The sequence below is a fragment of the Erpetoichthys calabaricus genome, chromosome 15 (genome assembly GCF_900747795.2).
Source record: "Erpetoichthys calabaricus chromosome 15, fErpCal1.3, whole genome shotgun sequence".
NCBI classification, from domain to species: Eukaryota; Metazoa; Chordata; class Cladistia; order Polypteriformes; family Polypteridae; genus Erpetoichthys; species Erpetoichthys calabaricus.
This window is the reverse complement of record NC_041408.2, coordinates 83201616-83216905: the sequence shown is the minus strand read 5'-3', so window position 1 is coordinate 83216905 and position 15290 is coordinate 83201616. Positions and strand designations below refer to the sequence as shown.

General features: G+C 41.4%; 1 protein-coding gene across 1 annotated transcript in view; it reads left to right on the top strand.

Moving 5' to 3' along the window:
* LOC114665758 (collagen alpha-1(XIX) chain-like) overlaps nucleotides 1-15290 on the top strand; it is a 150162-nt gene that overhangs the window by 20004 nt on the left and 114868 nt on the right. The window contains exons 7-9 of the mRNA XM_051919254.1: nucleotides 1566-1619; nucleotides 9364-9453; nucleotides 14189-14230. Coding sequence (XP_051775214.1) covers nucleotides 1566-1619; nucleotides 9364-9453; nucleotides 14189-14230 — 186 coding nt within the window. The remainder of the gene's footprint in view (nucleotides 1-1565; nucleotides 1620-9363; nucleotides 9454-14188; nucleotides 14231-15290) is intronic.

Sequence of the window (15290 nt, the reverse complement as noted above, 5' to 3'; positions counted from 1 at the left end):
ACTATCCAGAGACGTGAGATGAAGACTGGACTCCTTCAGTTTTGTGTCTCTTCAGAGAATCCTTGGGTGCCGCTGGTGCTGCTCACGGAGTCCCAAATGAGGCACATGACCTGCATTGTGAGGGAGCATCATTTATGGCACTACGGCCATGTGGCGCCATTACCCGAGGGTGATCTGGCTCATTGTTGAGCACCCGAGTGGCTGGAACAGGCCAAGGGGACACCCAAGTAACACCTGGCTGCGGCAGATAGGTATCATTTCCGGAGGGTGGGACTGGACCGCATGTTTGCCTGGGGAGTGGGTCGCCAACCAGGATCCCGAGCTGTTTTGTCATATGGTGGGTGCAGGAACATGCTGTACCACTGCCTGCTCCCCAACCTGACCTGACCTGATGTCACTTTCTATCCTGCTTCATCCAGACCAGGGTCTTCCTGTCTTGCTCTATGGTTGTGAGATATGGACACTATCCAGTGACCTGAGATGAAGACTGGACTCCTTCAGTTTTGTGTCTCTTCGGAGAATCCTTGGGTACAGCTGGTTTGACTTTGTGTTGCTCATGGAATCCCGAGTGAGGCACATTACCTGCATTGGGAGGGAGTGTCAGTTGAGAGCACTACGGCCATGCAGCGCCATTACCGGAGGGTGATCCTCATTGTTGAGGACCCGAGCGGCTGGACCAGGCCAAGGGGTCGCCCACACAACACCTGGCTGCGGCAGATAGAGGGTCATTTCTGGGGGGTGGGACTGGACCTCATGTCTGCCTGGGGGGGATTGCCAACCAGAATGCCAAGCTGTTTCATCATGTGATGGGTGTGGCAATGTACTGTACCAGTGCCTGCTCCCCAACCTGACCTGACCTGCCCTGTAGCCAAGCTGAAGAGTTCAGTGCATATGGAAAATGAGAGGTGAGAGAATTGTGGGTTTTAAAATTATTACAGGCTGTTACTTTAAAATGAGTCAATCAAGAACACAGGGACACGACTGGAAACATGTTCAGGGTAAAATTTGCACAAAGATTATAAAGTTTCTCTTTGTGCAAAGAACACATGGAATAAGTAACCAAGGAGTGGCAGGCAGTAGAACTTCAGGGACCTTCAAAACTCGACTTGCTGTTATTTTGGAGGAATTGGGTGAACTGGGTTGCACAGCTTTCTTCGGCTGAATGGTCTGGTCTTGTCAAGATTTTTCTAATGTTCGATGATTGGGTTTTGGTGGACACCCACTGTGCCGTACAGACGAAAACTTGTATTTACAACACCAAAGAAGTCACGCATATTGTATTAATGTGAGATTCAATAGATCAGTAAAGCATACTCGTTACTGTAGAAACTGGAGGAGAAAGATTAGGGGGGCAGCCAGCTACTCAGGGAAAACCTGGAGAATGTCTGTTAGAGCAGTGATGATAGCTATAGAAGCCCCAACTATTCCATGTTATGAGCGTCCTGTTACCGGACTGGTCCTACGTGACCCAATGTCACACATCCATTTAAATGTAGTATAAGCACTTCCGGTCAGCTTAAGAGCTCACGTGTGCTTGATTGTTATTTTTTCTTCTGATCTTACAGGGATCAAGTGGTGAGCCTGGAGAACCTGGGAACAGCGGGATGAAAGGTGAAAAGGTAATTTATGTTTTCATTTATTTGCTTAGCAGACTTTTTTATCTAACGTGACTTACAAAAGGGGTCTGGAGGACTGTTTAGAAACAAGTGTGTCAGGACAAGGTGACAAAATCAGAACGAAATGCAAGCGAGTTACCCTTCCATACTTACAAGAACCTAACTGATAATAACTTGCAAAACATGAGGGTCTTCCAATGCTTTACGTGAGTCAACAGTTTGGATGGAGGTGGGCAGCCTGTTGCAGCAGGTTGGAGCAATACACGAAAAGAGCCTGGATTGAGATTTAACCCCATGCAGAGGTGACATTTTCACCAAACGGCATTCATCAGCAGACCTGAGTGGTCAAGAAGGACCTCATGAGCATCGCCATATGTACAGTATATACAGGTGATGGCACATTGACCAGCATCGAGAATGGAATGCTTCTTGTTCTACAGCGTCTGTCTGTCAGGAATCAATTAGGATTCCAGCCTGCCTATAATTTACTTAGTAAAATGTTGTGTTTGTCCCACTGTTTGGCTTGGTTTTGATTTTTGTGTGCCTTGTAATACAAACTGAGGAAAAATAACATTCAGTCTTTGGTGTACTTGACTAAGTTCACCTAGCCCAGGAGTTCATTATGGAGAAGCCAGGCATGCAGAACACAGGAGTCAACCCATGGATCTCATGGGGGAAGAGAGATTTGTGTTCATGTTGACGTTAAAGAGGTTTTTTTTAGTATAAAAGCAAACAAATCAGTTTGGTTCAATGTCTATTATATAGTGCCTTACATCTATCTATCTATCTATCTATCTATCTATCTATCTATCTATCTATCTATCTATCTATCTATCTATCTATCTATCTATCTAGTATATAGTGCCTTTTATCTATCTATCTATCTATCTATCTATCTATCTATCTATCTATCTATATAATATATAGTGCCTTTTATCTATCTATCTATCTATCTATCTATCTATCTATCTATCTATCTATCTATCTATCTAGTATATAGTGCCTTTTATCTATCTATCTATCTATCTATCTATCTATCTATCTATCTATCTATCTATCTATCTATCTATCTATCTATCTATATAATATATAGTGCCTTTTATCTATCTATCTATCTATCTATCTATCTATCTATCTATCTATCTATCTATCTATCTATCTATCTATCTATCTATCTATCTATCTATTTATATAATATATAGTGCCTTTTATCTATCTATCTATCTATCTATCTATCTATCTATCTATCTATCTATCTATATAATATATAGTGCCTTTTATCTATCTATCTATCTATCTATCTATCTATCTATCTATCTATCTATCTATCTATCTATCTATCTATATAATATATAGTGCCTTTTATCTATCTATCTATCTATCTATATAATATATAGTGCCTTTTATCTATCTATCTATCTATCTATCTATCTATCTATCTATCTATCTATCTATCTATCTATCTATCTATCTATCTATCTATCTATCTATCTATCTAGTATATAGTGCCTGTTACCTATCAGTTTTTTTAGGTGACTGTGCTTCTGATTTTTATAGCATTGTTGTGTTGTTTTTTTAGTTAAGCTCCAGTTGCTTCTATTTTTTGTAGCGGATGAATATTTTTCTCTTTGTATCCATTTTAATTTGAATTCTGACACAGTCATTAGTATTTTCCTAAATATCAGGGGCAGCCCCTGGTTTTCATGCCAGCTTCAGTTATAGCTGTAGCATAATTTGGCTTCATTCTTTATGAAGAGGCAGCTCTTGGTTCATTCCTAAAAATGGCTTACCTTCTTTTACTTCTTTATTGCGCTGATTTTATGTAACACACTGACTGCTAGTCAAATTGAAATCAAATACCCTCGGTCTCTAAAAATATTTTTTTGTCTTGATGGGATGCTGTATTGTGTGATTACATTGCCCCCTAGTGGGTAAGAAAAACGGAGAATTATTTTTGCTTTGAGACCGGGCTGGAAAAGAGAAAAGAAGGCAAAAAGAGCCCATTAGCAGATCTCAGATGTTTCATATTTGCATGTTAAATAGTAACTTAAAGGAGCCAAACTAAAAGCATTTTTTTTTTAATTATGAGAACATCTAAATCGTATAAAATTATATTTTTTTCCACCAGCACTGAATGAAGTACTTTGAAGCTGGGGCAGTTTGGACTGCAGTGATCAAGCAATTTGTTTAACTGGCCACTTATGAGTGTGTGTGTGTCTGTGCCTGTGTGTGTGTTCAGTGTTTCTGAGTGTGCTCTGTTTTAATTCACTAGAGTGTTATCCAGAAGTGGCTTATTTAACAACAGAGTTTGTGTAAGGCCGTGTCAGCATACGTCTGCAGAGGATAAAAATGTTAAAGGTTATTTCTACGCTAAGGTTAAAGACCCAACATTGTGGCTGTAGAGCCTTCATTAGACATGTAACTGAAATGGAAAGAGCAGGTGACATATATAGAAGGCGAGGAAGGGACCAAAGCCTGGGCAGTGACTGAAATGAGAAAAGATGAGAGTAGGTGAGGAAGATGATGGAGAAATTAAAGAGTCAGTCATTAAGACCAGGAGAGATGTGTGATCCCAGGCTGAGAGTGAGCTGAGCATCTTCTGATGTTCTTTGCAGAGTGTCTTTGAAGCCCTGTGAAAGAACACAAACAAGGAGATGCGTGTGGCTAAGGGCTGTGCGGTGCGAGCTCCCTGAAATGGTCTGCCAGCCACCTCCCTATGTAGATGGCTGGACACTTTCTAAAAGAAATGCAGTAAATAAGATTTTTAGACTGGCAAAAGGCATGCTGTTTAATAAAAAATTTGCCACGGGGACCAAACACAAGGGTATTGTTGGTGACATATTTGCAAGAGACTCAGCGTCTGCTGTTACATCATAAAGTGCCTGGCGAAGAACGTGTGAAGCGAGCTTGTGCAGTTTAGGTGGTCGACAGAAGGAGATCAAGGAAGGGTTAGGAAAAAAAAAGGCTCCTGTAAAACGGTGACATTCTGTTTGATGACATGTGGGGGAGACGCAGTGTTAGGGTGGAATGGGAGGGCCAGGGGGATGTGAGTTTTACTATTGGGGTTCCTCTTAGAGTGAATGTTGCTGTTGTGGACTAGAAGTCTCAGAGTCCAAGTCCCAAACTGTCCTATCCACTGTGGGGGAGTTGGATGCCATCAAAAACCCTGGCTGGACACTAAAGGGGCTTGTAGAATCTTTATCAAATAATAAAAAGGTTTATTGTTCTTAATGCAAATAAATGAAATGAAGCTCCATTGAGCGCAAGTCATAAAGGAACTGACTGAAGCAATAAGGCAGTCCAAAGCAAAATACTGTTCTAATAATAATAATAATATCCGCCATAGACATTGTTTAAGTTAACCAAGACTTCTGTTTCAATTCCAGAACATCCCCATATATATTAACAAATAATTTTTTAAGAAACTAGGGGGCTTTGCCCCCTGCTTGCTCTGCTCGCAAACCCCCAGGTGGGTTCTACATGCCAGCTTCTTCACGGATCTGCCGCTCACGTATGGGGATGCAGATGTACAATTTAAACAGATTGTTATTTTCATGGGAATTGTTACATATGCACAATAGAAGTAACTATTTTACATTACAGCGAGTAATTAACCATATTAAAAAATAGTAAAACGTAATAAATTGAAAGTAAATTATGTTTCATGTTGCGTAATACGATTTTTTTCTGTTTGGCTTTAAAATTAACATGCAAATACTTTTTAAACTTACACTTTTACTGTAAAACGTCGGTAAAAACATTTTTTAAATTAACTTTTCGTCAATATCGCATTGAATTTTGATTCTTTGTTTGGACTTTCATCGTGACAATGCAATGTATTACTGCCCGTGAGTGAATATCGTTTCTTTTTCTCTATTAAATAAAATGAATTTTTTACAAATGTTTGTCGCTGTGATTTGTTAATTGTCTTCGCAAAAGTTATTCTAATGGGAAACTGTAAACATTTTAATACGAATGGCATATCAAGATCTCCTTTGGTGTCTAATGTTATCCGCGGGAGATGTACTACATTACCTTTCTTGGATACGTCCTTCTTTCTACAGTAATTCGGCCGGTGGAAGACCAGACGGTGTTAACACCCGTAGATATTCTTTATTATATTATAAGTTGATGATTTCATCTTCTGCAACATCACCACCAACTCTTTCAGCAGAGTCTTTTGATACGCATTTAACCAATTTGCCGTTTAACCAATCATCATTTGTCTTCATCGTTTCTCTGTGCTAGGATTGCCCGTGTACTCATTTCTTCTGTTGATAACCCTTCAGGATGAAATTCTTCAATAAGATTTGGACATAATAAGTCTTTTTTTATTGGGAACTTAAAGTGAGGAAAACGTTAAAATTTATAAGAGCTGAGAGAGCAGGAAGTGTTTCTGACAAAAACATTCACACGAATGAGAGGTGAGAGGACCGCGGGCGTGGTTGAATATGGATGAGAGGAGGACGGGACTTGAAAACATCTCATGGCCAAAGTCTCATCTCGCGGGACTTGAAAAAAGTCGCATCTCGTCACAGGATTTTTTTATGTAATAATAATAATACATTTTATTTATATACAGAATCTGGAAACAACATTTTTTTTTAAATCCAGTAAACCTCAAAAGCACAAATGACAGCAAAAAACAAAAGAACTCACCAACTCCTGAGCGCATTCAGAATGAACCACCAGGGCCTATTGGAGACCCTCCAGATTTATAGGGCGGTGGGCAGTTCCTGGTTAAAAGTCACGACAGCTGTGTGGCGCCCACCTCATCGCTCTGACGCAGGGACATCCCGGCTTGTTCGAAGCTCCATATACTGAGGAGCACATTGTACGTTGTTTCATCCTAGCGAGAGTTATGACAGAATATTTGGTGCCTCTTTCGAGTGAATCCCCCTGTAGAAGGATCAGGACTAACGACATGTCGGTAGCTCTAACTAACCGTAGCTGGTGTCATAAAGACGAGACATACTCAGATAAAGGTTTTGGGGCAGCCCCCCCGTATAATCTGGTATCCTGGTTGCAAAAGTCGTTTTTATGTAGATAAACAGCACTAGTGTGCATACAATTGAGTCCAAGAAAAGACTGAGGAATTAAGACAAAGGGCAGGGTTTTAAAGGGGAAGACAGGAAGTGAGGTCATAAGGATCAGGGACGTGTTCATTCTCCATTGGTTCGGGCCCGGACGTGACGTCAGAGGGGCCGGAGCCAGTAAGGTCTCCTTCCATTGGCTCGGTCCCAGAAATGATGTCACGAGAGCCAGGTGGAATCTCCCAGGAATGGTCTGCAGGCAAGAGAGAAAAAGCTTTACTGAAAAATGTCCATGGGTACAACTGTCCATCAGGTTAATTTACACGTTGTCACAATAAGACACAGGCAACATCAAAGGTTAGGGGCAGCCACCCGTATAATATCCCTGGCTGCAAAATGGGAATTTTTTCATGAGTAGTGAATGGTACAACATCCAAAACAGAACTGATTTGATGGTGAGAACATGGCGGCTTTCAAGGTCAGTACAGGAAGTGACGTCTTCGAAACCGGAACTGCAAGTGATGTCATCGGGACCAGAAGTGACATCCTCAATTGTGCTGGACCCGGAAGTGACGTCTTCGGGACCAGACGTGATGTCTTTAATGGCTCCAGTACCGGAAATGATGTCATCCATGGCGCCGGTACCTAGCCGGATTTTTTCTGTGAATGATCTGCAGAAGATTGACAGAGAGAGAGAGTTATTGCAGCTCGCCACCCCCTGGTCTGGTGTGGTACTACTACTACTACTACTACTATTATTCAGGCCCTCTAGCTGCCTCCCAATCACACGTGTGTGACAACATATAGTCCAAGCACGCATGTCAATTAAACTAAACATACAGTCTGAGCACAAATACGACTGGCGACTCTATTGAGTAGTGTGAGTAGTCGCTTGACCACAATTTCTAAAAATCCCCGGCATTAAATGTCTCAGCTGGGAATTGGTGGGACTTTCAGTTAGAGGTGGATGTGATCTTCTGGTCGATGATCCTCAGAAATGAGGGCAAGGGATGGAGATGATGTGAGCAACAGTGTTATGTCGGGAAGCCAACAATATTTTTAAAGAGCAAACAAACCAGGAGAGACAGACATGAAAGAGAAAAGAGTCCAAACCTGGAGATCAAAAAAATTCCAAAAACTACGAAACGAGAACAAAACAAAAGTCGGGAACCCAGAAAGCAAGACATTTCCGTGATAAGTTGAGCAAAAAGGGTTGGAAACAAAAAAACACAGTGAAGTGGACGGCTATTGAAACTGCAATTACCAGCGGGAAATGAACCTGGAAGCCACACCCCCAATGACAGGAAAAGGTTACCCTGGCAACTGGAACAAGCTGTGATGCACTCAAGGCACATGACATGGCCGCCTGAAGAAATAAAATTCAAAATTATAACAAATGGCGTCATCCCAAGTACCGGGGTGGCATTACATCATTTGCATGTGCCCAGAAGATGTCCCCTACACAGTATACACTCACCGGCCACTTTATTAGGTACGCCTGTTCAACTCTTGTTAACGCAAATATCTAATCAGCCAATCACATGGCAGCAGCTTGATGCATTTCTGCCTGTAGACATTGTCAAGACCACCTGCTGAAGTGAGCATCAGAAAGGGGATTGAAGTGACTTTGAACGTGACAGGGGTGTTGGTGCCAATCGGGCTGCTCTGAGTATTTCAGCAACTGCTGATCTGCTGGGATTTTCACACACAACCATCTCCAGGGTTTACAGAGTATGGCCTGAAAAAAGGAAAATATCCAGCGAGTGGCAATGCCTTGTTGATGCCAGGGGTCAGAGGTGAATGGCCAGACTAGTCTGAGCCGACAGAAAGGCAACAGGAACTCAAATAAGAACTCGTTACAAGTGAGGTATGCAGACGAACATCTCTGAACACACAACATGGCGAACCTTGAAGCAGGTGGGCTACAGCAGCAGGAGACCCCACTCCTGTCAGCTAAGAACAGGCAACTGAGGGAACAATCCACACGGGCTCAGCAAAACTGGACAATGGAAGATTGGAGAAACATCACCAGGTCTGATGAGTCTCGGTTTCTTCTGCGACATTCAGATGGTAGGGTCAACAACTTGAAAGCAGGGATCCATCCTGCCTTCTATCAACGGTTCAGGCTGCTGGTGGTAGTGTGATGGTGTAGGGGGTATTTTCTTGGCCCACTTTGGGCCTCTTAGTACCAACTGAGCATCATTTAAATGCCACAGCCTACCTGAGTGTCGTTGATCCCTTTATGATCTTCTGATGGCCACTTCCAGCAGGATAGCACGCCATGTCACAAAGCTCACATCATCTCCAACTGGTTTCTTGAACATGACAAGGAGTTCGCTGGACTCAAATGGGCTTCACAGCCTCCAGATGTCCAGTAGAGAGCACCTTTGGGATGTGGTGGAATGGGAGATTTGCATCATGGATGTTCAACCGACTTCGTGATGCCATCATGTAAAGTATGGATGACCAAAATCCCTGAAGAATGTTTCCGGGACCTTGTTGAATCTGTGCCATGAAGAATTAGGCAAAAGGGGGGTCCAACCCGATACAAGCAAGGCGTACCTAATAAAGTGGCCAGTGTGTGTATATGATACGTGCAAACCCCTGGGGTGTGTTTGAGAAAAGTGCAAAGATTTATTTTACGCATACTTTCCAAACAATTAATCATGAACTCCATCACTATCTCTGTATTTTTATTTTATTTTTTTTTTTAGGGGGAGTCTGGAGGAGTGGTGGGACCCCCTGGACCTCCTGGTCTTAAAGGAGAGCCCGGAGAACCAGGACTGGGGCTTCCTGGCAAACCTGTAAGTTGAAATGCTTGTTCTTATTTCTCACATGACTGCACGCTATGCACGAGGTGGTCTCGAGATTGGCTTTGCTCCGTACTCCATTCTTGTGATTTTATTTATTTTTATCTTTTAGCACAGGTTAGCACGCTTGAACCACAAATCATTGTTCTTTTTCTTTTTCTTTTTAACCATTAACATCCAAACTGTATTTTATTAGCGCAAGCTTCGTGTAAACAGAGGTGTGAGGATGCATTTGAGGTGGGCCACAGGAGTCCTCCTGAGCGATTAAAAGTGCAGTAACAGCAGGGGGGGGGGGGGCTCTGCTTCGTCTGGTTGGTTATTTATAATGGCTGAATGCACAGAAGAAGGATTACCCACGGTCCATTGCATTTGTCTTAATGGCAACTTCCTCAACCTGTTTTTGATCCTCCTGAAGGCTGCGCACAGCAGGTACCACCTGATTACAGCCATGAATAGGGAAAGTCATTCTGTACGTGTTGAACCCACGGGGGGATTCTTCTAATTGTCTTAAGTAAAAGCAGTGGGTGTGAGAAAAACAAAAAAAAGCACACACCGTGATAAAGTTTGGTAATTTCAGATGACCTTGCCATGCGCTCAGGGGCTTCCTGGTAGACGGACCCCTGCAAACTATTTTACCGGGCTGCTCTCCATTCAGATGAACAATTGGACTTTTTTCTTTCTCTGACATTATGTTGAGCGGGTGGCTGTTTTGCTCTGCCTTAGATATTAATTTCGCATTCCTACCCCCCCGCGTTGCAGGAATGATGTTCGAGCTTTGAGGCTACAGCGATGTACATACATTAAAGGGCGCCTTTATCCATTTCCCTCTTCCTCCACAATTTATGCAGTGTTGTTCAGCGACGGGGCCACCTCTGCTGAGTGAGTGGCTTATCTGTTGCCGTTCTGCCCAACTCTGTTTATGGAGCCACATCTGTATAGAAAGTGCTCCAAAAAATAAAAACACATCAGATCTCAATGAGGAAAACAAAATCCTGCTGGATATCCATACTAATATGGACTGATATGGTGATGTGTTAGGAACGAAAGGATGGTGGCCACATCGTTTGATGGAAATAAGAATGATCAACCTACAGAGGGCTGAATTCAAAGACACCCCGAAAATCAAAGTGAAAAAATGACGTGGCAGGCAGGCGAGTCCATTAGGCCGAAACTCCAAATCGTACTCCCACCCCCATGCCTGACAACGTCCTAATGAGACGACGGATGGTGTCCTGGGGGATCTCCTCCCAGATCTGGACCAGGGCATCACTGAGCTCCTGGACAGTCTGAGGTGTCAGATGGACCCAAACATCATGTCCTACCCAGAAGTGCTCTATTGGATTGAGGTCAGGCGAGTAGAGCGGGGATGCCAGTCAGTGGGATCAATTCCTTCATCCTCTCGCCACATAAGGCCGGGCATTGTCATGCACCAGGAGGAACCCAGGAGCCACTCCACCAGCATGGGGTCTGACAATGGGTCCAAGGATTTCATCCTGATACCTAATGGCAGTCAAGGTGCCATTGTCTAGCCTGTAGAGGTCTGTCCGTCCCTCCATGAATATGCCTGCCAATTCTGGTATTCTATGGCAAATGCCAATCAAGCTCCAAGGGCAGTGAGCACAGGGCCCACTACAGGACGTCGGTCCCTCAGGCCACCCTCGTGAAGTCTGTTTCTGATTGTTTGGTCAGAGACATTCACACCAGTGGCCTGCCTGCCTGCTGCAGGTCATTTTGTAGGCTCTGGCAGTGCTCATCCTGTTCCTCCTTGCCCAAAGGAGCAGACGCCAGTCAGTCCTGCTGATGAGTTAAGGACCTTCTATGAAGGGCCCTGTCCAGCTCTCCTCGAGTAACTGCCTGTCTCCTGGAATCTCCTCCATGCGCATGAGACTGTGCTGGGAGACACAGCAAACCTTCTGGCAATGGGAGACACGTATTGATGTGCCTGCCATCCTGGAGAAGTTGGACTACCTGTGTCAGCTCTGTTGGATCCAGGTATCGCCTCATGCTACCAGTAGTGACACTGACCGTAGCCAAATGCAAAACGAGTGAAAAAACAGATGAGGAGGGAAAAATGTCAGTGGTCTACACCTGTTAAACCATTCATTCCTGTTTTGGGGGTCGTCTCATTGTTGACCCTCTAGTGCACATGTTGTTCATTTCATTAACACCAAAGCAGCTGAAACTGATGAACAACCCCCTCTGCTACCTAACTGAGCAGATCAACAGCCCACAAGGTTCATTGACTTGATGCTATACTCTTATTCAAAAGTGGTCCTTTAATTGTTGTGAGCAGTATATATATATAATATATATTACAGTTGATCAATCACAGAGATTGGTTTTGGTGCTGATTGGTTGTGTTAGATGGAGTTGTTCTAATGCTGAACTGTTGTGTTGAATGATTTCTTTGGGGGGGGGGGGGTTAGATGACTCATGGGCCTTTCATTTGGGTGGGGACCAGGGGCAAGCATAACACATAAAACAGATAGCTGTCCCACCGATTCCAGGGTACGCAGATAGGAAACACCAGGGGCAGTAGAACCTACCTTTGTAAGTGTGCCCAACAAGAGAATCCACAAGGAATATCCAAGATGGAAACGTGCAGCAGACCACTGAAATGGCCAAACTATGAATGTAAGGCCATGAAGGATTAGTGGGAGACAAGCCCACCTTCCCCAGACAGCTCCTAACTGGGAACAGGTGGGGGTGACGCTTTTCTGATGCTTTAAGGTAACGCAAGGCTTGGGGTTAAAGGAAAGCAGACACTGCTGTAGGCCACTCTAAACTAGTGGTCCTGTAGATAAACAGAAAGGTAAAAATGATAGATAGATAGATAAGAAAGGCACCATATGATAGATAGATAAGAAAGGCACCATATGATAGATAGATAGATAGATAGATAGATAGATAGATAGATAGATAGATAGATAGATAGATAGATAGATAGATAGATATGAAAGGCACCATATAATAGATAGATAGATAGATAAGAAAGGCACTATATAATAGATTGATAGATAGATAAGAAAGGCACTATATGATAGACAGATAGATAAAAGAGGCACTATATGATAGATAGATAGATAGATAGATAGATAGATAGATAGATAGATAGATAGATAGATAGATAGATAGATAGATAGATAGATAGATAGATAGATAGATAAGAAAGGCACTATATAATAGATTGATAGATAGATAAGAAAGGCACTATATGATAGATTGATAGATAGATAAGAAAGGCACTATATGATAGATAGATAGATAGATAGATAGATAGATAGATAGATAAGAAAGGCACCATATGATTGATTGATAGATAGATAGATAGATAGATAGATAGATAGATAGATAGATAGATAGATAGATAGATAGATAGATAGATAGATAGATATGAAAGGCACCATATAATAGATTGATAGATAGATAAGAAAGGCACTATATGATAGATTGATAGATAGATAAGAAAGGCACTATATGATAGATAGATATGAAAGGCACCATATAATAGATAGATAGATAGATAGATAGATAGATAGATAGATAGATAGATAGATAGATAGATAGATAGAAGGCACTATATTCTATAATAGATAGATAGATAGATAGATAGATAGATAGATAGATAGATAGATAGATAGATAGATAGATAGATAGATAGATAGATAGATAGATAAGAAAGGCACTATATAGTAGATTGATAGATAGATAAGAAAGGCACTATATAGTAGATAGATAAGAAAGGCACCATATAATAGATAGATAGATAGATATGAAAGGCACCATATAATAGATAGATAGATAGATAGATAGATAGATAGATAGATAGATAGATAGATAGATAGATAGATAGATAGATAGATATGAAAGGCACTATATAATAGATAGATAGATAGATAAGAAAGGCACTATATGATAGATAGATAAGAAAGGCACCATATAATAGATAGATAGATATGAAAGGCACCATATAATAGATAGATAGATATGAAAGGCACTATATAATAGATAGATGGATAGATAAGAAAGGCACTATGGGTTCGTTTCCCGGTTCCTCCCTGTGTGGATAGCGCTTTGAGTACTGAGAAAAGCGCTATATAAATGTAATGAATTATTATTATTATTATTATAGATAGATAGATATGAAAGGCACTATATAATAGATAGATGTGAAAGGCACTATTAGATAGATAGATAGATAGATAGATAGATAGATAGATAGATAGATAGATAGATAGATAGATAGATAGATAGATATGAAAGGCACTATATAATAGATAGATGTGAAAGGCACTATTAGATAGATAGATAGATAGATAGATAGATAGATAGATAGATAGATAGATAGATAGATATGAAAGGCACTATATAATAGATAGATGGATAAGGCACTATATAATGATAGATATTGATATGAAAGGCACTATATAATAGATAGATTGATAGATAGATAAGAAAGACACTATATAATAGATAGATAGATAAAAGGCACTATATGATAGATAGATATGAAAGGCGCTATAAGATAGATAGATAGATAGGCACTATATAATGGATAGATGTGAAAGGCACTATATGATAGATAGTTAGTCAGACAGACAGACAGATAGATGTGAAAGGCACTATATAATAGATACAGTATGTAGATTATGAAAGGCACTATATGATAGATAGATAGTTGCGGTACACTGTCAATGTTTTTGACTTTTACCTTTTTTTTTGTATCCAGGGAGAAGGTCCTCCTGGAGCAAGAGGATCGCGGGGTCCCAAGGTAAATAAAAATGAAGCCCAATCAGAATGTTCACTTGCTTTGTAAGGGTAAATCCAAAAGGGTCTCCAGAGCATTTAAAACTGATTGTGTAAAGAGCTGACTTGATGTTATTGTAGAAGACTGTAGTGGATTGGACTGGCAGGCTCTGTTGGGCTGTTCTCATTCTGATTGTTCTTGTGTTCTAAGGAAGGCTAACAAATTTTAAAGGGATGACCGGGTCAGGAAATGTAAGGTGAGCAAAGAACTGAAACTGTACCGAAAATGACCAAAGTTCTGCCGCTTCAGTTTGGGATTCTGGCAAAAGCTTGACACATTGAAATGATTCTACAGACAAAATATCTTTGTTTTAAAAACCTTAAAATTAAAAAATAAAAATTAAAAAAGTAAAAATTCAAAGTGAAACAGTTCACACAAAAATAGAGAAAAATTTGATATAGCAAAGAAAAGAAGAGCTCTTGTCTAAGTAGAGTTCTGTTTAAGGTTTATATGTCTGGTTTCCTTTCTTTAAGTTCTCTCATACAGCTGAATCATGTCTCAATGGTCAGAGGACTGTACGCTTATCCCATTTTCTTGCTGTAAACGGGTCTTTCGGTCCCTGCTATCGATGGTACCAATGTATTCTAAACAACAGCTGCCTTCAGTAACACACAGCATAACAGATATAGCTAAGAAGGTTTTATCTCATGTTAACTTACGAGGGGGGAAGGCTAAACCATAATCTATAGCTGTGAAAGAAAATTATAAGTCCTCAGTGAAGTCCTCATCCCCGGTGGGACGGGGGCCCAGTTTCGTTCCATGAAGTCCACAAAAAGGATGGTTTTCCACAACTACTAAAAGTGAATGTCAAGGGAAACAAGAGGTGTGTGTGTGTGTGGGTGTGGGGTCTCTCAAAGGTCTTCATGATGTGAGTTGTAAGTGCCACTGGTCTGCAGTCACTAGGTGATAAGTCGCCTGCCCTCTTTCTTTGGAGCAGAAACAATGCGGGGTGTTAGTCATTTGCCCCCCATCTCGGGCAACCAAGACAGGCTTTCTAAAATTACACTTCGCTTTCAGTAAATGA